Below are 22,662 nucleotides of genomic sequence, written 5' to 3' on the forward strand. Positions count from 1 at the left end.
CACATCCAAGCACAAGAAGGGAGTTGAGGGCAATAAAACAGTGCAATAAAGGAAGCATTATGGCTTTCCTTCCTCTATATCATTCCAACAACATAAAAAAGCAACTCTACACCTATGTTACACAATTCTATTAGAAGATCTAATTTTTGAATTTAGATAGTCTCAAAATCATTAGATAGTTTCCAAATTTCAAACAACATTTTTTGAGAAACATTGTTATACTTTGATTATTTGCATTGACCTAGTATGTACACTATTATAGCTGCATTGAAAAGCCAACACTAGCCTTGTGTTACACACCCATACAAGGTTTCACTTTGCTCACATTTTCCAATTTCGGATATCTCAAAATTGTCTCCAAACTTCAAACATTATTGTTTGAAAAAAATTGCTTTACATTGATTATTTGCATTAACCTAGTGTCCACACCTTGTTTGATCATCCATAATTGCTCTATATTCTCCATCCATTGTTGCCCTTTATTCTCTATATTCCTTATAAATGGGAACATTGAAGACACAATGTCTAGAATTGCATCATTTGCATCATGAGTAAGTGACATGATTGAACTTCAGTTTCGTTTTGTCAATGTTGATTCAAGCTGATGGCATTACTATAGCCTATTTGTGATTTGCATGATTTTTATTAAAAAATGACTCATTCTTTGTGGCTAGTGGAGTTGAATGGCATCAAGATTGACCAGAGTCAATGTTGATCCTCAATCCTTCCTTTTGTAAGGAATAGAGAATTATATTGGAGAGTGAGACAAGTCTTATGTTGTGAGCTTGAAGTTGTAGTGAATTTGCAATCTAGTTGATTGTTTCAATTAGGAAAATTAATTGGCAATTTGAATTGATGTTGAAGAGATTTATGAATTTAAAAGAGTATGAATCACAATGTTGAATGAACATGGTGAATAGAGCTCGAAAAAACATTATGGGAAATAGTGCTTTTGAGTCTTCCATTTGATGAAGAATGCTTGAAAATTGTTTGGATTGGCTTAAAATGTCATTGAAAACTTATATTTGTGTGTATAAAAGGGTAGTGGGAACAACGTCCTTCACCTCACCGGCTTACATTTTAATTTAGGTAGGGAGGCCAACTAAGGAAGCCTTAAGGAGGAAATTAGCACAAAAGCATACATGAAGTTGCATAGGCTCCCCTATAGCAAGAGGACAACGAAGGGCTTTATCGGGTGAAGTCATTCACTAACTTTGTTATAGTAGTTAAGCTTTTACTTACACAACCACTACCATCTTCTGTGAGAAAATATGAAATATTAAAACCCTCTCACTACTATATAAGATCTTCGTTTGTAATTTAGAATTTCCATTCTATAGATCATCTTGATACCAATCATTGCATATGATTAGACTAGCTTTTGAGTCAATGTTGAATTTTAAGAGCATTCTAGATTAGGGGTATTGTTGAGATAAAGGCCTATTCCCACTACCAATTTAGGACTAGTTAAGATCTTTATGCAAGGTTGCATTTTCTATTGGGATTCAAGTGGGTCCAACTATGTTAAATCTCTTGACGGCATGTTAAACATGCTTGAAATTTTACCCCCAAGAAAGGTACTTTAAGGACTTTTTGTGAAGAGATACATGTAGAAACATAAGAAAATAAGAGTTTTACTGAACTGTGGAAAATGCCAACTATAGTTAAGACTTTTGTTAAGGATTTTGAGGGTCAACACTAAATCAAAACTATACAACAAGGGTACTTGTTTGAAAGTTCTTAAGTGAAGCAGCCATTGCAATTGGAAGGTTAGAGAATGAACCTTTATGCATAATGGCTACCAATAGAAATGGAATCATGTGGTTGAACTTAACTTCAATGTAACTGAAGTAGTAACATTGTTGTAGTGGCTTTCTAAATGTTTCTGTGCTCTTCCTTTATGTAGGTGTTCTATTGAGGGTTTAAGCTATCTTTCCTGGGAGTGTTTGTTTGCAAGAGCTATTTGGAGGCGATTGGAAGACTTTTATCATTCCCACGTAAGTTTAATTGGAGATCAATTCTTAGTGGGGATCCACAGGGGTTCACCTCTATTGTTGTTGCCAATCTAGCCATATCTAAGAAATGGTGGGTGCCTGGCAATCCAGAGCATAAGCAAAAGACTGGCTTTTAATGAGGATGTCCGTTTCGAGGACTGGTAGTTTAGTATTTGCTTCTTTGAAGAGAAACTTGTTGGATGCTACTAAGATTGTTCAGAGCAAGGAGCCAATGAAGAGTCAAAGCCTTTGTGATGTATGTTACCATCTATAGGGTAAGTCATTTGGGCTACTTCGCAACGTAGGCAACAAGCAGTGTGCCCTGATGACCTGAACATAACATAACTCTCGGTGGAAAAAGGTCCTACTTAGTGATTTAGAGGATTCTCACATAGTGGCCATTTTTAGCATTGCCTTCCAAGCAACACTATCGTTACACTTTTCTTAAAAAAGTGTCCCACACCATTTTTCACCTCGTGGCCCCCTTCTATTTTGGTTCTTTCTCTCTCACTCACACACTCACTCACACACACTTCTTTTTTTGAGAACACTCTCTGTCTCTCTCTCTCTCGGTTTGCAAATCATTCAAACTTTCCTATACACGGGCTTCCATCACAGGTGTTGCAAATTAATCATTCATTCATCTTAACAACTGTTTTCCTTTGACAGAACCAATTGAAGGCAGTGCTCACGAGTACTTGTACTCACTCGTTATAATACGGAGTATTTAAATGGACTCGTACCATACCTTGCCACGTTAGGCGAATGTTTTTTTATTTTGGGAGCAAAGACTCGTTTTGTTTGCTGAAAAGAAAACAGATCATGTGCAAGAAGATCGATAGGAGTCATGTGAAACAACAAATTGACCAAATGATCCATTTTCCAGATCATGCTACTAAAAATTGAGACGATAGACGGAAAGATCCGTTTTCCATACGGACAATGGGAGCGGGAACAGTATTCTGATCTTTGATTATGTTCGGATTATTATTCTAATGAGAGGTTCGTCATTTGTAGTGGATTCTTCCTCCGACTCAAGGGCTTCGTGCACATATTACCTACCCAATACATAATCTTAAACTACCAAAAGCTCAGAACTTATTGACCGAACTTAATTCTCTGAGGCATACAATATGCAGCAGCCCCTTTCCTGCCTACCTGGAAGATGCTAATACTGCGCTTAGCAGAGCTACCACTTGAAAGCCACCAACGTACGGATGAACTCCAAAATGCTACTCCCTCCAACTTTAAAATAGTTTGTAACTAGAATTTTGTGCAATCCAAGTTGATTTAGAATTTTCTTTCCAAAATCAAACATCCATCCTCCATTCAAACAAAGGTACTATCTGCCTTGTGGGAAAATAGTAATAGAGAGATGCTGCCTTTTGATTCGGGGCCTCAACCCCAACATTATGTCTTTGATTATATAGTTCAATTGTTGTCAACCTCGATCATCTGAGTTGGTCTCTCTCCATTGCTTCTCAGTAATGCGACTCTTATACTATAAGAAGCACCCCTAATTCTCATGTGATTACAGAGTTTTAAGTGCATAAGCACATTTGGATCGATGCCATTTAAAAGATGTGTGACCCTCACTCCAGCTGTAGGCCTGTTCCAGTCAACATCTTGCACACCGGTTACAATATCTTTCAATGGATCAGTATTGCAAAGCACATTAGCTGCTGCTTCCAGTCGAACTCATAGGTGAAAACAAGGAGCAGCCAACTCTCAGCAAAGATGGTCAACATTTTATGAAATGACCAAGAATGATACTCTGCTAGATTATTGAAGTAGTCATGCCAAAAGTAAGGTACTTCATCAGGTGCACCATCGAAACTTTTGAGCATTCGTGAACCATGACAAAACCTGACAGGTTCCTCGGCAATTTTTACCTAATTATGGAGTCAACCCCACCAGGAGAACTTGAGAATGCTCTACTCAACATAACGTGAGCATGCCCACGCACACTCCATCCTCCTTGAACAGAAGCACTATGCAATCATCCAATGGATTGCCTGAAATTCGACCTTGATGGCGGAGCTATAATCAAAGTCTTCAAGACAAGAAGAGGACTTCCACCACTTATCAAAATGTCAGTTTTGATTGTTAGGCTCACTTTGGGGAGTCTTTTAAAGGGTGGCAAATCAATGTTCCAGTAAGGCATGTGCAGAATATACTCCTCTTTGAGAGCGATTAATGATTCACATCACAACTGCATTTGGGCTCCCTCAGACCCTTGTATGCCCTTCTCCTTCATCCTTCTTAGCAACTCTGCTGCATCATCCAACCTGTCAGCAGCAATGTAGATGTTTGATAACATCACATATGGTGAGGGGTTTTCTGGATCCATTTCAAATACATGCGTTGCAGTACGCTCTGCTCGCTCTATGTCAGCCTGGTATCTGCAGGCGCCAAGTAGTGCCATATATGGCACAGGACTAGGTTCAAATGGCATGTCATTAATCAAGTCCTCTGCCTCATCTAACCGGCCAGCCCTCCCAAGTAGATCAATTATGCAGCCATAATGATCAGCAATAGGCGACACCTCACATATTTCATTCATGGAAGTCAAAAACTGATGGCCTTCCTCAATGAGACCAGCATGACTACAAGCAGCGAGAATACTGAGAAAGGTGATCTTGTCTGGTACAACTCCTTCCCGCTTCATGCGGTCAAAGAGCTGGAGAGCCCCTTTACCCTGCCCATGATGTGCATATGCAGCAATCAGAGCAGTCCATGAAACAACATTCCGATCCGGCATTTTATCAAAGACTCTCTGTGCAACATCCAGTTTGCCACACTTTCCATACATGTTAATAAGAGCAGTCCCAATAGCAATGTCTTTCTCAAATCCTCGCTTTGTCAGGCGGGAATGAATGTGTTTACCTTCAGTCAGCGCTGCCTGGCTGGCACATGCATCAACTACACTGACATAGGTGACTTTGTCTGGTTGTATTCGTTCTTGCTGCATCTCCTCAAAGAGTTGCAGGGCCTCATTGCCTTGCCCATGCTGTGCATGGACTGTAATCATGGCAGTCCATGAAACGACATCCCGGATGAGAAGTTCATCAAACTCTCTCCTAGCACCCTCTATATTACCGCACTTGCCATACACATTTATAAGAGCATTCCCAATGGCAACATCTGACTTGAACCCACTGTCCAAGATGCGAGCATGAACCCGTTCAACCTCTGCTCGCCCAGCTTGGCTTGCACATACATCAAGGATGCTGACAAAGGTGACCTTGTTTGGCATTATTCCTTGCTGGTGCATCTGATCGAAGACTTGCATTGCCTCCTTGCCTTGCCGATGCTGGGCATATACTGCAATCATGGCATTCCATGATATCACACTCCGTTCGGGCATTCTGTAGAAACTTGATTTTGCATTCTCCACGCTGCTGTGTTTGCCATACATGCTCACAATGGCTGTAGCCACGACGACATTGGAATCAAGGCCATTATCAATGATGCAAGTATGCACATGCATCCCCTGATTTAGGCTGGTACATGCAGAAAGAATGCTGACAAAGGTTATTTTATTTGGCCTCAATCCTTTCTGGTTCATTTGGTCAAAGAGTTGGAAGGCGTCAATGTGCTTTCCATGCACGGTATATACTGCGATCAAAGCATTCCATGAAACCACATCTTGCTCAGTCATTAGGTCAAAAGTCATTCGTGCCTCCTCCACTTTACCACACTTGCCATACATATTGATAAGAGCGTTTCCCAAGTTGATATCTGACTCAAATCCAGAGTTCACCGTTTGTGCGTGCATGTGACTGCCTTTAGCTACGGCCTCCTGCCCAACGCAAGCAGAAAGGATGCTGATAAAGGTGACCTTGTTTGGGATCACTCCTTCCAACAACATTTGATCAAACAGCTTCAGGGCATCCTTACCCTGCCCCTGCTGAACATAGCCTGCGATCATGGCAGTCCATGAAACTACGTCCCGCTCTAGCATCTTGTCAAACGCCCTGCGGGCATCATCAAGACTGCCACACTTGCTATACATATTCACAAGGGCATTGCCTACAGCAATTTCTGACTCAAATCTACTATAAACAATGCAACCGTGTATCCATTTACCCTTTGCCAATGCTGCCTCAGTAGCAAATGCAGAAATAATACAAGCAAAAGTGACCTTGTCAGGCAGCACTCCTTCCTGCTGCATATGATCAAAGAGTCCGAGAGCCACCTGGCTGTCCCCATGCTTGGCAAACGCTCTTATCATAAAGCTCCATAAAAACAGATGGCGATGAGGTATATTCACAAACAACGCCAGTGCATCTTCCAAAGCTCCACATTTGCCATACATCTGAACAAGGAGGCCCCCCACAAACACATCTCGCTCAAGCCCACGTTGAACAATCTGATAATGTATACAGTTGCCATCCGATAAGGCTTTAGCATTGCCACAGCGCCACAAGAGATCGGCAAAGGTAGCGGAATTCATTTGCATACGAGGTCGATCTGGTCGTTCCAGAAGCTCTTGCCATGCCTCTTGAGCATGAAGGTTTACAGAGCCGCTTGGTCCAGAGGGTCGCACTCTACTCAAGGTATTGCCACTGGAACTGTTAATGTCCACGCTTGGAGAGCTTACGGCACTTGGTGAAATTAGATATATCCTTCGACTAAGTGGCTGCCTGTGTAAGCTAAGCAACAGCATGTGCAAGACCGCTTGCTGAATCTTTCGAACTTGTTGTCCGAATTGAGATGTTTGGGTTGGCAGTGTATTATGTGTATATATGCCACCACATATACACATACGTGCATAAACAGGGTGTATCTAAGGCTTCAGGCACGATTCACACATGTCTTGGCCGTCTCAGCTTAGAAATGGTGTTCTGACATGACCCATTTAAATGGATCAGCAGCCCTCAAGCTTTCACTTTTTTGGGTTGTGCACACCTTGGGCAAAGCCCCACGAAAACAAATACACGAACATCAATTTCATCCAACAATTTTTGCCAAGGACATTTAATGCACCCTTGTCCGGACATATTCGAATCTGACCTAAGGAGGCATTCACAACTGTCCACAAGAAGGTGAAGCCCTTAACCCCCTTTTTGAAGTCAAAGTGGGAGCCTAAGTGGTCGATGCTTTTATATTATAGCACTAATGCTAGCATATTATGTCACCAATCAAAGCTACATGGTGGTATTTACTCTATTCTTGAATTAAAAGGTATGGACTTCGAATCTCAACGCTTGCGGCTTTTTGCGGCAAGCTCGCATGTTCATTGGCCGCCCTAAGGCGGTAACTTTAGGCGGCATTGAATCCCACTCATCCGTGGACATGTGTGAGGTCCCTTTCGACCAGCTCTTGAATGCTATTGGAGGAGACGCCCTTGTCTTGGAATACTCACTCGAGTGGAACACGAGTAGTGCACAGAATGCAGGAGGAGACAACTCAAATATAACAAGCTGTTACACCCTTATATTAATTGAAATGTCTATTTGTCTATATTACAATGGCTCATGGCTGCAGAACTAGTACTCAAACTCCTACACCTATCTTGCTCATCTTGGCTCAAGATGCAAGACTCTATGAGCAACAACAACTATAACTCAATCCAACTAGCCTATCACAACAAGACTAGATCTACCACAAAAAGAGCCCGTTACAACTTATATTCAATCTCTATATACCTAATGATGCTGGACTCAGACTAAGGCAACTAAACCTTTCGTCTTCCCTTGAAGTTGGAAGTGCACCACTCCACCATTGGTGATGGCCAAATTCCTTCACCACTCGCCTACGTAGTCTCGATTTAAGCTATCATAACCGAAGTCGTGGTGACCAGACTCAAGTCACCCGTTAAACAGACGTTAACACTCATCTCAGCTTTGTTTATGTTGTGCCTTCACAACTCTCTTTGAAGTCATTCCAGCCTTTGATCAAATGAGGACCACTGGTGGAACGCCGTCTGCGTTGGCCAAAGCTATACTTTCAACACTTGCAAGGCAGCTCTGTTATTGCTGCACAGGCATAGGAGCTTGTCTATTGAGGGTTGGTGTACGTGACCTACACAAGGCTTTCAAGGTGCTAACCAGCATGGCTTTTCCTTGTGGCTCAAGCTCTCTGAGCAGCAAATGTTGTGGGCGCCTAGCGTGGAGGCGACTATCTATCATCAACTAGTGGTTGCTCTAGTTGCCCATGGTGAGAGTCCTGGGATTTGCCATTCTTCCTCCCACTGTATGGTTGGGCACTCAGGTGGCTAGGGGTAGAGGCCACGGATGTCCATTGGCTTGGCCAAAGGATATCTATGCTATGTATCAATCCAATATCTTATATCTTGGCCAACTTTTGGGCAAGCCCAACTCCTATTTCTCAAAATAAGCAATGTACCCATAGACCACAATGGGGGGGGGCACCATCCATTTCTTATAAGAAGGATGACACATGGTTTCAATATGCCTATGCATAGTAGAGGCCTTTGTGAGAGTAGTGCCAATGGAATTGCCAAGAAATTGTTCAACTAGTTGTAGCAACTATGCAAATAGGAAGGGAGTTGTTCCATTGTCAAGGGTGGCATATTGAGCTATTCCGCGTACTCGGCTTCAAAAACCGCCCTTTGTTTAGTTCCCTTCACTAAAACTAAAAATGTTATGCTATGGAAATGTTATGTTATGTTCATGTGCTATGACTCTATAATATGATATGATATGTTATTATGTGATATGATACAATATGTTATGATGTGATATAATAGGATATTCTAGTCTTTTAGGAATTTTACTTAGTCGACCATATATGTAAGGAAGAAAGTAGCTAGTTTAGTTTCGTAGTTGACTAATTACTTTAATTATATTTAGTTAGTAAGTTTTAGAAAAATATCATTTTCTATTTATGACTATTTTCTTACATGTTGTGATAAAAAAAATTATGTTATGATGCGTTCTTATATCAGTATTTTCTAATAAGGGGTGTTGTTAATCTTACAAGCTCTTGACAAACCAAGGGCATCAGAGCTTGAGGGCTTCAATGCATCATGACCTTAAGGGATCATGGTGCATTGAGTCCTCAAGGTATTAATACCCATGGCTTATCAAGAGATTAGGACATTAATCCCCATAGGTTGCCAATAGCTTAAGAGCTAACCATGTTGAGATATCGAGCTCCACTCGTGATATGCCAGGGTGACCGTTGTGCATTTATGTCATCGACTTGTTAGCTGCAGATGTGGTTGGTACATCGCCCATGAATAATAGCTGGATGACAGCTATCTTTATGTACTCTAGTTAGTGGCTCAGTTAGTATGCCACCTAGGTTAGCTGAGTTTGGTTTGAGACCCACATATAGGGTTCATCTATTCCTTTTGTACTTAGAGAGAGTTCTTTTGGCTTTCACAACTAAGAAGAGGAAAACTATTTTAAGCCTCCACCTTTGTGTGTATTCCCCCATTGTGTGTGTGAGAAAGCTGCAAGTGAGACTCCTTACCTCTCTCCCACTCTCTTCACAAGTCTGGGTCTGGCAAGTGTAATATCACAACCTGTGAATGTAATTACACGCCAACAGAAAGAGGCCACCAATGACCCTAACATTCCAATCCAACCAAAGCGACTTCTTAAAAAGAAAGCACAAGTGCCTCCACCTCTGCCAAGCAATGAGCAGCCAAGCTCATCCACATCAGCTCCCAAGCCTCAAATAAAAGAAGCTCCATACCCAAATGTAGAAGTGGAGAAGGCTCGTTTTCAGGCACTTCAACAATGGGTACAAAAGGAACAAGCTCAATTTGAGACTGAGAAACAAGCTCAAGATCCAATCCATGACTTGGCCCCACAAAGTATTGATACTGTACTAGAGCCTCTATTCCAACAACAAACTTCAAAACATAATGTACTGCCACGTCAACTTGAAGGAGCCGCACTCTCTAGCATCTTGAGTTGCCTTGTGTTAATTCCCATCACAATCCTCCTATGGAATCCCAATCTCTGAAAGAGTTTTAAAGGATGGATTGAACTCGCAAATCCCTCTCCACCAATGAACGACATCAAAGATATCCATGTGTGGATGGGTGAGAGAGATGACATACACAACATTACTGTGCCCTTAAAAAAGCACACCCTACTACCCCCAAGGGAATGGACAAGCCGAATCCACCAACAAAATATTTTGCATTATCCTCACCAAGGTAGTAGAACCACAGCGTTCTGATTGGGCAGAGAAACTGAATGCAACCTTATGGGCATATGGAACCACACTCAAGGTCAGTACAAGGAACACACCTTTTTAATTGGTGTACGGCGTTGAAGCTGTGGTCCCACTAGAATTTGTAATACCAAGCCTATGCATAGCAGTACAGGAACGCATGGAAGACCATGAATCCTTGAAAGAAAGACTCTATCAGTTGGAGAAGCATACAGAGACAAGACTAGTCGCCTACCATGCCATGACAACAGAAAAATGCAGAAGAAAGGCATGGTTTGATAGAAATCTTAAAGCTAAATACATCAAGGAAGGTGACTTGGTCTTGCTATACAATGCCAAAGTACACAAGGGGAAACTGAAGTATCTAGATCAAGGACCCAACCGAGTAAGAAAGATGAATCCCATTGGAGTTGTACTGCTAGAAACATTGGATGGAGTCCAATTCAACACAACAATAAATGGGAGCCAACTGAAGCGCTACTACTTCAACACGTAAGCCATCCCTGACAAAAATGAAGATTTGGGAAACCAAGTCTTCCTTAGTTAGGATTAGATTGTATCACGAGCACTCACTAGCATATGCACGTTTTTGCACATATAGTTTGCACTAGATTGTTACACGCACACTCACTGGCATATGCACGTTTTTGCACATTTAGGAAGACCTAATCAATTTTGTATTAAGGATGATTGAGTCTTAGTTTCCCTATTAAATCCCACAAATAAGCATATAGTTAGTCCCTACCTAATCGACACGTCATGTGCACTCACATGATTTTGCATAGACACATAATAGATTGCATCAATAATAGTATCACACACTTTCATTCCATACTCTCAAAGCATGCAATGAATTCACAAGCAGGACAAGAATCTATGCCAAAACTCAAGATGAATTGGCAAAAGAGTCTGCAGCCTCAGCAACGAGACCCCCGCCAAACATCACAGCCATCTCCTAAATGCAAAAATATTAGACTTGCATACAAACTTATCTCTACAAGGTCAATGATACGGGTGCAATTGCATCCAACATGTATGCAAGATGGCAAGAAATGCCAGCCTCAACAATGAGACCCCCGCCAAACCTCTTCCCAAGAAGATTCGATGGTAGAGTCTGCAACCTCAGCAACGAGATCCCGTCTGAAATTCACAGCTGTCTACCCCTCCTTAAGAGGAGATAAGCTTCCTGACTACAAACCACAAATTGTATGGTGCAAAAGCATTACAGCAGCAAATGACTCGCATGCCACAAGCTCAACAACCACTGGGTTACGCACATGGCATCCCAACTCCGAAATTGCAATAAGCCATAATCCGAGGACAGGTAGTAAAATGGATACAGGACTATGTTGTCTCTGTGCCAACATGGACTTAGGTAGAACAGAATGTGTGTGTAGACTAGTGGCAAAGCTCCGCTTGTACTTGCATAAGGCTAGAAATAATCCCTCTTACAAATCCAACTTGCATGTTCCACATGTGAGTTCTACATGCGAGTTCTACATGCAACTCCTACATGCGAGTTCTACATGCAACTCCTACATGCGAGTTCTACTTGCAACTTCTACTTGCAACTCCTACATGCAAGTTCTACTTGCAACTCCTACATGCGAGTTCTACATGCAACTCCTACATGCAACTTGCAACTCCTACATGCAACTTCTATATGCAAGTTCTACATGTAGAGAGAGACTGTGTTATAATTCCTACATGCAGAGAGAGAATCTCGCCAACTTATATAAATACCACATAATGGAATGAAGCCCACACTCTTTGGGGCATTGTGTTGAGTTGTGCTTTGGTATTCCAAGCAATTGTCTCAAGTGTCCATGCTTCCTTGCACTCCATGTCCAAAAGCATGTCCTAACCTTGCAAGTCCTTCTCCCCTCTCCTCCAACCTTGCAACCCATCCTCTCCCTCTCCTCCTCCCTCCTCCTCCTCCCTTCTCCTCCTCCTCTCCCTCCCCTCCTCCCTCCTCCTCCTCCCTCCTCCTGCTCCTCCTCCCTCCTCCTCTCTCTCCTTTCCCCCCATGCTCTTATACCTTCTTTCTCTCCCACTCCTATGCCCCCCCTAAACCCTTAGTTTCTCAACCCTTAACCTCCATGATCTACGAGGGAGATGAGTTCTCCACCATGTACTCTACCCTGAACCTTGGATCCTCCTTCTAACCTTGGAACCTATTCTAAAATCTAAAACCTGTGTCTAAACCTTGGAATCTCCTTCTAACCCTTGAACCTCTTCTAAAATATGGAACCTCTTTCTAAACCTTGGAACCTCCTTCTAAACCTTGAACCTCCCTCTAACCCTTAAACTCCTCCTAAACCCTTCAACCCCCAATGAAGGCGAAGGCCTTCACTCAAGGTCTTAAGCTACACGTATACTACAAACGACAACCCCGATATATCTATAGGTGATAAAAAGCCTTGGAATGCTGCATACTGAGAAAACCCTACTCTTCCTGCAGAAGTCGTGGGAAAGAGCCAACACAATAACTGCCACCTTATCTTCTCCAAGGATTCGAAAATGGCAAACAGATTTTGGATCACTGTCATGGATTGCAGCAAATGCAACCATTTCTCTTTTGCAACATAAAATCACCTCCATCCCCCAAAAACACTACATCGCCTCCTTTGTGAGCTTCCTTTAAAAGCTGCAACAAAAATTATAGAAAACATTATTCTCAATTGATTAACCTATTTGATAATTGCAAAAATTTACAAATTAATTTCTTTTCATTTCAATTTCATGGTGGTGATACAAATTTATGAAGGCTTTATTTAGGTTTTAGGATATAGGCCTTAAGGCTATGGGTGTAGGGTTTAAAGTTTATTATCTAGGTTTGAGGATATGGGGTTCAAAGTTTATGATTTAGGATATAGGGTTTGAGATTTAGGATATAGGGTATAGAGTTTAACATTTAGGGTTTAAGATATAGGTTTTAAGATTCATGGTTGAGATTTTAGCATGTAGGGTGTAGGGTATAGGATATACTAGGGTGACGGGTATCTCAGGTTTAAGGTTTATGATTTAGATTTTAGGGTATGGGATTTAGAGTTTAGGGGGTTTAGGATATAGGCTTAAGGGTTTAGGATACGTGATTTAGGGATAAATTTTAGAGTTTAGGTTTAGGATATAGGGTATAAAGTTCAATATTTAAGGTCTACGATGTAGGGTTTAGGGTTTATAGCTTAGGTTTTAAGGTATAGAATCACGATACAAGGTTACTAGTGTAATGGGTATATGGTTTAAGGTTTATGATTTAGGTTTTAGGATATGGGACTTAGAGTTTAGGATTTAGGGTGTCTACCTATCTATCAACCCGCTATACAAGATTTTTCTAGGTATTTACAATTCTTACCATTTCTTTTCTCAAAAAATAATGAAAATTTTGATTTTAGGTTTCAAATTTTAATCTGTGAAAAAGTGTGTAGCTTGGCAGTGACTCCACATGTCATAGGGATCTTGGAGGAATGCCAATGAAGTCTCCACTCTCAAAAAACTCCTTTTGAGAGATTTGCAAGCATGAGCCTATCACTTGTGTCATTCATGTGCTTACCAAATTGTGTCAATGTGATTCCACGAGAGAGAGGGAGGAGAAGGGGAGGAGGGAGGGAAGGGAAGAGAGGGGAGGGAGTGTGGAAGAGAGGGGGAGTGTGGAAATCACAAGGCAACACACAATGGGAAAGCAAGAAGTCTCAACTCACAAGAAGATGGAGAGAATGAGAGAGCTTGTACTCCCAAAAGTTGCATGTACACAATGAAGACCAAAGTCAAACTTTTGGTCCTTTATACAGCCCACCTTTTGAAGGGAGGGCCAACACTGTTCTCACTTTTACCTCTAGTGCTATGGATACTTGATTGTACTTAGAGAATTTGACTAGGAAGCTACAAGTCTCCTTTCCAACAACTCTTTCTAGTAGATGCTCCATAAAGGGCAGTGCATAGTGGTCTTTTTGGGTCGTAGCATTTACCTTTTTTTTAGATTGACACACACTTGGATCTTATTGTTCTCTTTCATTATAATGACCCAATTAATATGATTAATCTCATATATGAATCTTGCATCCATTATCTTATGTATCTCTTCTCGCATGATCATCGCATATTTTGGATTCATAAGATAGGGTCTTTACCTCACTTGTCTTATGTCATCCATCATTGGGATGGTATGTTGCATGACCTCAGGTGGCATGCCCTTCATATCAATGTAATTCCAAGCAAAGAAATCTTGATATTCATGTACAAGGGCAAATAGGGCCTCTTCTTGCTCATTAGTGTGGTAATTGGCTATGTAGACTGGTTTAGGGTATTCGCCTTCTAACGCCAGGTCCACCTCCTTGACCTTGGACGGACCATCATAGCCATATAATTGGTTCCCTTCCTCTATAGTCCTTTACTATTTCTCAAGAAGCATTTTACCATCTTGGACCATGTAGGCTTTAAATTCTTGGGAAACTAGCGTAAGCTCCTCCTCTTCGTTGTCCTCCAAGGCTTTTGGGGTAGGCTACTCATCTTTAGGAGAAGTTTTTATGTTTTTGGCCCTTGGGGCCTTACCTCCCTGTGGAGCTATAGTTTCCAATGGTTCCTTAGCCATGGTTATAGAGGTTTCCTTTGCCTTAAGGGATCCTAGGGGGGCCTTAATTCTATCCAATATATCTCCCCAATTAGAAGAGAATTCGTGGTGCGAGGTAGTAGCACCGGCATATCTCAACCAATGGAGGTTTGTATTGACTTTTCGTTCCCCATTCCATCCTGAGTGCCCTCAAAACATTAATCATATTTAAGGGGACTATATCCCTAGGCACCTTGGAATCATAGGCTATTGTTTATGTCCCTATCTTATTGATCGTATGTCTATGGTCTCGCGAGGACATGCATCCAATTATGTGAGAACTTGGGTTTTGGCAGTGGAGCATTACCAATGTTCATCTCGGCCATCTCCTATGTCCTTCTCATTGTAGACCTGGAACACATTTATGGAGGCATTACATTGGGAGGCATCAGATTCAACTGCAAACCAATTACCGATCATAGGGTGGGATTTCCAAGCCTGAAGGTCAACCCTTATGATTTGTTCATCCTTGCGCAAATAGATTCTATTAGAAGATCATTCATGGACTAGACCTACTACACGGATAGGGTCTTCCTAGAGTGACATCATATCCATCCAATTGTCCATGGAAATTGATCACGACAAACTAGATGCCAATAGGTGAGGCCGAAGGTTTTGATCTTAATATCCATCAAGACTCCTATCGATTGGGTTGTGGCTATGTCAGCTAGGTTGACAACTAGATTGGTACTTTCAATTTCAAGCCTTCCCCACTTGACCCAGCACTATTTTTTAGTAACAATTTTAACACTCGTTCCTCCATCCAAGATTGCTCTAGCAGTCTTGTTTTGGTAGGTAATCGAAAGTACAACATTAGTGTTGTTGCTTTCAAATTACTGGCCTAGTATATTGATAGGTATCTTTAGCAGATTTGGCTCTTCTATGGGCTTCAAGTGACCTTGATGGCCACTTCCTTTGGATGACTATCTATCCATTCATCCAATCAGAGAGATCTCTCCAAAGGATGTGGTTCCCTCTTAATAGGGCTGTTATAGGCATTTTTACTTCCATGGACAAGAGGCGGCTAGCCTTGCCACATCTCGAGGTGGGGTGATGGGCTCTCGGCCTTTAGACTATGGCTCTACAAATCCATAAAAGCACATAGGGTCCCATTCTACAGTTTGGTTCCACGTGGGATCCTCTTCAAACATTTTGTGTCTTAGGAGCGATTGCGTCACACCGATGTGCTGCTTGAACCTTTTCTAGGGTGGGAGAGGGTTTAGGGGATCTGTTTAGGGCTTGGTAGTTTGGATGAATAGTATCCATGCCCTTGCTGGTCTAAGTGGATACGGTAGTCATGTCCTCATCAAATAAGCTTTGGATAATAACCTTGTCCAATCCCTTCCCTACTTTAAGTGTACCCATGCATCCTTTGTCTTTAGATTGGGTTGTGGCTGCTTTATCTCTCCTGGCTTGCTTTTGAAGTTCCTTACTCATAACTCTAGCCAAGCCCCTAAAGATCACATTCAATGACACTAAGGACACCTGACCTCTCTCAATGCTCAACCAATTAATGCTGGCCTCATGATATGGAGCCGTTCTAGGCGTCCTTCTCATGGGACAGTCCTTGTATAGGTGGTCCACCCTGCATCCCGAGCATAATGGAGCATTCAAGCTAGTAGTAGCTATTGACGTAGGGGTTGATCATCCTTATAGGGACATTACTTCAAGAAGTGAGGTTCTTGGCACTTATAGAAAGGTATCAGTTGGTTGGCTTCTGCCTTGTAGGGACATTCATTTGCTCGGTGTGAACCTTGACAAGTATAGCACTAAATGGTTGGTCTGCGGTTCACGGTATTCATATCTCAGGCTCGTTGCATGGTGGGAGCCGTTTGATACACCAGTATGTATTGTTTGTCTTGCATGATATAATGACTTATCTGGCTGGATTGGTACATGAAACTATTATATGGCAAGGAATAAGATGCTAGAAGGGCATAGTTTGAAACCTCCCACTCACTGGATGGCTCATCAATAATCACCTGGTTCATAGGCGTGATCTGGGGTGGAGGGCATTGAGGGCCTAAAACCGGTGGTGGCAACGGAAGATTCTAAGCCCTATATTGCCCTTAGTTGGCCAAAGAGGCTCTCGATATAGCTAGTTGTCCCTGATTATACTGATTTGGTGGCGCAGGTAAGGTCGAGGGATGCCTTTGTTTGTTGATACATTAGCTTGGGAATAATCTTGGGGTACCGACATTGAGATGTCTCATGATTTCCCCATCTAGTGAATGGGCATAATAGAGTGCCAACCTTCCCTAAAGTGGGGACACTCATTCGTTGGGTGGTTGCTTATTGAGACTCCACACCACACATTCTCTCATCTAGGAAACAAGTGAGGATTGCTAGCGCCCTCTCTTATCAATCGTCTCTTAAGTTGTTGGGCCACTCAGTTTAAGAGATTGGTGGCCACCTCATCTATGTTCGCTCCCTTTACAAGTGGAGTTGCCTCCTTGGCTTCACCCATACTCATGGTTTTACCTGTATGAGACACATTAGATGGAGCTACTTGCAACTTTTTTGTTTGAGCCAAGGTGGAACATTAGGGGGAAATACATAACAAACATTTGGCTTTGCATTGGTATTTCTATTGCTATTAATAAACCTTGCCACATTGCCATATTGAACATCACAAATAATATGCACCATATCCTTCATAGGGACAAGAGGGTCCTCTTGGATGGAGTACTTCTTTATCCTTGGATGAACTCTACATAATTCCGTCTAGTCTTTGTAGGAGTACTTTTGATGAGGCCCTCAAAATGAGCTCCAAATTTCCCTAATGTGGATTATCTGATGCATGTGCCAAACACATAGCCTCAACCTCTATCGCCTGTTGGGATGTCTTCACTAGTGCGATCACTTTTCTTTCCTTGATAATGCCTGTAATGCCACACACATAACCTCAACCTCTGTTCCCTGTTGGGATGTCTTCACCAGTGCGTCACTTTTCTTTTGCTTATTGATAATGCCTGTAATGCCACATCTCCACCATTAGTAAAGATGCCAATAGAAACTTCATGTTCCCTGCTACAAAAGCACTTGATGCACTCATGCTTCACAACTGCCTCTTTTTCATACTCATCGTCCTCATCAAAATAAAGAATATTGTCCTCAATTATTGTGTATGGCCTTGTGTTTTATAACAAGTGCTCAAATCCATCAAACCCATCATGTGAGCTTACAAATGACAAAAACAGAAGGTCTCGTACAAACCCTTTTGTGAGCTCTCCGATTCATGGATAACACCCACAAATCTTCTATGCCAAAATCGATCCTCTACCATTGCTTCCTTGAGTTTACCATATTTGTCATTGTCAAAAATGATAGCAATACATACTGTGATGGAGTGGTAATGGTCTCCATCAAACACAAAGCAACTTCTTGGAGGCATCCTTATCCCAACACATGCCTTTTGCAGATCCCTCTAAGGTGTCAAGCACAACAAAGCTGATTGGAAGCCGTCCCTTGGAGTGACCTGTTAGAAAGTTCCCCCCCTCCATCTCCATGTTCACCTGAATAACTGTCCAAGGAAAAAAGGACTATGATGTAGACTTGTTACCCTCTATTGAACTAATCACCCATGGCAACATAGATTGATGCAGCTTCTGGGAAATTAGGTGTGGACTTGCCAACTTGTAGCTTCTCTCTGACCCATGAGTCACATGAACCCTTGAAGCCCTAATAAACAATTGCATCAATTTTGAAGTAAGTTGTAAGGGAGTCCCATGTTTGATGTTGGGGCAAAGGGTGGCATAAGTTGAACTGCTTAATGAGCACTTCTTTGAATGCTCTATCATGCTTAGGCCCATTGAGACATTTCAATGGAGTCCCTGTCTGCGCTTGACTTGACCAAGACAATTTCTTTAGACTCAATCTTTGATTGAAGTGCATGTACATCATCGTCTTCCAATACTACTAGACACCTCATATATGTTAATGTGGGATTTCGACCCTCAATATCACCCCGCTTCACCAAGGTCAAAATCATAATCTATCTTTCATAGATGTCATCATCGTATGTGACCCTATGTGTGTCCTTGGTAGCAAAGTTTGCGCCCATCGACATGCTTGTGACTCCTTCAAAATTTTGAAAAAGAACCAAAATCTTAGACATCCAAATCATGTAATAGAGATAAGAATGTCACTAGTGCCATTCTCCCATTAACATGTTAAAAACATGACTTGGTAACAAGAAGAATGGCAGTGGTGCCATTCTCACAATAGAGAATTGACACTAATATCACTTCTTTTACAAAGCCATAAACATTCTTGAAATAAATAATGCATAAAAAACAAAGTGTATCACTCATATCCCAACTTTGCTGATCTTTATGCTCTTTGACAAGGCCTTGGGATGGTATTTTTGGTCGTCCATATGCAACCCACTGTGCCCTTATGTGTTGCCAGATATCAATATATGGCTGATTTTTCAAAACGGTCTATGCCTCCATCTTGTCCATTGATGATATCTTACAGCTTGCTTCAACTGGCACATTGATAACAATTCTTGCCTTCCTCCGTGTATAGAAACCTTTTCATTAATTGAAGGCTTCTCCATGTGCTTTAGTTATAAACATCCTTGTAGCATAAATCAAATGCTGCCCTGCAAGAATCCAATAATTATACTCCTTTAACTTTTCCACCTTTATCTCTTCCTTACACATAGGACTATTTGTGCCTGTGTGGTAAGGCATAAGTTATGCACATGTTGCATGAGGTCGTGCATTCATTGGCAAAACTCTTGACCAAGTCACTGACATAGCCGAGGGTCAATGTCTTGTTCACATATTGGATTGGTTCTCTAAATCAAGTTATCATTGGGATCAAAATATAAAACTCCAAACCAAAAGGGAAGTACTCTGCATACTCCATCAAGCTTGTCATACTTGTGTCCTTCCTTTCCAATTTCTTTTGTAGTTCCTTAAATTCAACATCTGGCTGGATTTTCTTATATGCTTCTCACCATGTCCTATTATGTGTGTCTCACCACTCCTCATTGCATCACCTCCACTGGCTATTCCATCAGTGAGTGTTCCCATACCTCCATGTTTTTCTCCTAAATCTACCTCTTTATCTTTAGCTTCTTCATCTAGCTTATCATTGCATGAGATTGGCACTGCCATTCTCTTTTGGTGGCAATCTACACAAAATCACATGTAGATTGGCATTCCACTGATTTTATTAGCAGTAGGATAATGGCACAAGTGCCAATGCACATGTGAATTTAGGATTCCTAGTGCAATTTTTCAAGTCTTGGTATGAGATTGGCACCACTACCATTCTCCATTGTTGTGGCAATCTCCACAAACTCACATGTAGATTGGCACTTGTGTCATATGATCACTACATATGAGAGTATAAGGAGTAATCCAAGGTGAGAATCTCCATAAACTCACATGGAGATTGACACAATGTTGGAGAATGGCATACTGAAAGTTATATTTCTTCCCTACATTGATGAGATGGGACTAGAAGAATGGTGTTTTAGAGGATGGCACCAGTGCCATTCTCCACCGATGGAGCATAGATGAATGCACATGTGAGTTTAGGCTTCTCATTGCCATTTCGTAGAGCTCAATAAGAGATTGATACCACTGTGATTCTCCACTGGTACAAATGTTTACCCTAATATTCTAGAAGGGCTATTCTAGTGATCATAGGAGAATGGCACCACGTTCCAATTTGCATGTGAGTTTGGGGTTCTTAGTGCCATTTTCTAGGTCCCTGCATGAGATTGGCATCCCTCTCATTCTCCACTAGTGGCAATGTGCATAGAATCACATGTAGATTGGCATTCCAATGATTTTATTGGCAGTAGGATAATGGAACAAGTGCCAATGCACATGTGAGTTTATTATTCCTAGTGCCATTTTTCAGGACTTGGTACCACTAAGATTATCCACTGGTAGCATTCTCAACAAAGTGGCATGGCATTCTCTATTTTTGAGGTCTTGGTATGACTCACAAGTCCTTGGTATGCCAATGCACTCACGTGCATTCATGGTCAGCCAATAGGTGATTATGGCCAATACATTTCTTATGCATTATTTGCATTCTTGCATGCTAACTTCACATGTCCACACGACACCTAGTCTGTTTACCTCATGTTTTCCTCCGTGCGACCTCCTCGATATCCACTACCACCTCCTTAGTTTTTTCCTTTATTTTTTCCTTTTTTTCTTCTTTTCATCCTGCTCAACTTGCAAGCGTGGTGCCAAGCCATCACTGAGTCCACTAATTACCCTCAAGATGATGACGTGATGCAACTAGGCAAGCTTGATGAACTCAGCCCTTGGGTCTCTACTCCTAAAGCCCTCCAGGACAATATCAACTGGATGAAGACCTACGTTTGGTCCAAATGCAAGGTCATACCACTCCACTGCCTATCATCCCCTTGACATAATCATTTTGTATAACCGGGTGCTACAAGCTCTCTAGGACTCACTCTCCTTGGTCAACAATTTTAAGACAATTCACATAGCATATCCCGAAGAAGTTACCAAGGAGGAGGGGCAAGAAGCCATAGCAATTGCTAACTCCACCGCCCCACCTACTGAAATCCCACAATCGCCTCTTGCTGATCCCACCCAACCACCCCAACAAGCCACCTAGCCCGCCCCACCCCCACTCCCTTGCACAAACCTCCTCGAGTATTCCTCCAATGACTCCAACCTAGCTCTGCACAACACGGGACCTCCTTGTTCATCTCCTCCAACAAAGTCCTCAACAGGCTCCTCAAGTTGGCAAATTTTGTATATATGCCCACTTCCACATCGCCCACAGGGACTACTGAAGAGGACCCCATGCCTATGGAAGATGATGATGTTCCTCCAGCACTCCCCTCCTCCCTGCTAGAAGATGTTTAGTGGAGATCGATCTATAGTCCTTCCAAGAAATTCCCGATAGCACACTAATGCATCACTGGAAGAAGCAGCTCAAAGGCTCTCACTTCCACTTCTACAATTCATGGAGGTTTGCCGCCTTACAGAATTTATTATCAATCCTTCAATGACTGGCGGCGGTGGAAGACCCATAAAAAGCGCACACACGATGGCTACCACCTCTCCCCCAATGCTCTAGTCCCCCTCACCAACACTGACATTGGCCTCCAACCTCAATGGCACATTCCTTTTGTGAAGAAGGAGCAATTTTAGTGCTACTATCATAGTGCCCATGTTGACTCACAAATCCATCCCCTGTACATGCCCATAGCACACCGCTAGACCTGGGCCCAATTCCACGAGCTCCAATAGAGGGACCCCAATATCTTGTACAATTTCCCGAAGTACAATTTTCCAAAGGAAATGATAGAGGATGGATTTTGCTTCCATCTCACACCTACGGCTCCGTTCTCAAACCCACAGTCATTGCAACTCTCCACTTCAACCGCCTCATTCTATTACTCGTCCGTGATCTCCCCACCCACAGTCGGCCGATTAATGACAAGCTCTATAATCTCAACAACCATATTGTCTTCAACCCCGATCTCGGCCCTTCTCAGTTCAGGACCTTTGCCTCTACCTTCGAGTCTGCAATCTCCATGGCCATCACATTCAAATGTACGAGGACATGCATGCCACTCACTTTTGGAAGTTTCTCTCTTAGTTCACTCGAATAACCCCCCACCAATTGAACCGCTATGCATTCTTCCAGATGGTCCTCTCCACCCATCTCCTCCAGCACGGCAGATCTGAGGGCGGCTCAACAACAGAGAGGGGGGCATGTTAGCAACCACAGCCCAAGAATGCACAATACAGTCACAAAATGCATGGTAATGAGTGATTAGATGTGATTAGGCTTCATGATTTACTTTAACAGGGAAGCCATGAATTGAGCACAGTTACTGGCTTTACAAGTTACAGTTTTGAATTACAAGCTTTATGGGTTTTGCCCCTACCAACA

At 42.2% G+C, this 22,662-nt stretch overlaps 1 protein-coding gene across 1 annotated transcript; it reads right to left on the reverse strand.

Moving 5' to 3' along the window:
- Positions 1 to 2,985: 2,985 nt before the first annotated feature.
- Positions 2,986 to 6,809, reverse strand: LOC147897937 (pentatricopeptide repeat-containing protein At3g63370, chloroplastic-like). Its single transcript, XM_087379946.1, has one exon. The coding sequence runs from the start codon at positions 6,760 to 6,762 to the stop codon at positions 4,201 to 4,203; it is 2,562 nt and encodes an 853-aa protein (XP_087236072.1). The 5' UTR covers positions 6,763 to 6,809; the 3' UTR covers positions 2,986 to 4,200.
- Positions 6,810 to 22,662: the final 15,853 nt, after the last annotated feature.

The sequence above is a fragment of the Dipteris shenzhenensis genome, chromosome 10 (assembly GCF_047967505.1).
Source record: "Dipteris shenzhenensis isolate YYH24624 ecotype China chromosome 10, Dip_SZ_1.0, whole genome shotgun sequence".
In the NCBI taxonomy this organism is placed as follows: Eukaryota; Viridiplantae; Streptophyta; class Polypodiopsida; order Gleicheniales; family Dipteridaceae; genus Dipteris; species Dipteris shenzhenensis.

Bases quoted from the DNA above. Each gene is read 5' to 3' on its own strand.
- LOC147897937 (XM_087379946.1), bottom strand. From the start codon at position 6,762: ATGTGTATATGTGGTGGCATATATACACATAATACACTGCCAACCCAA.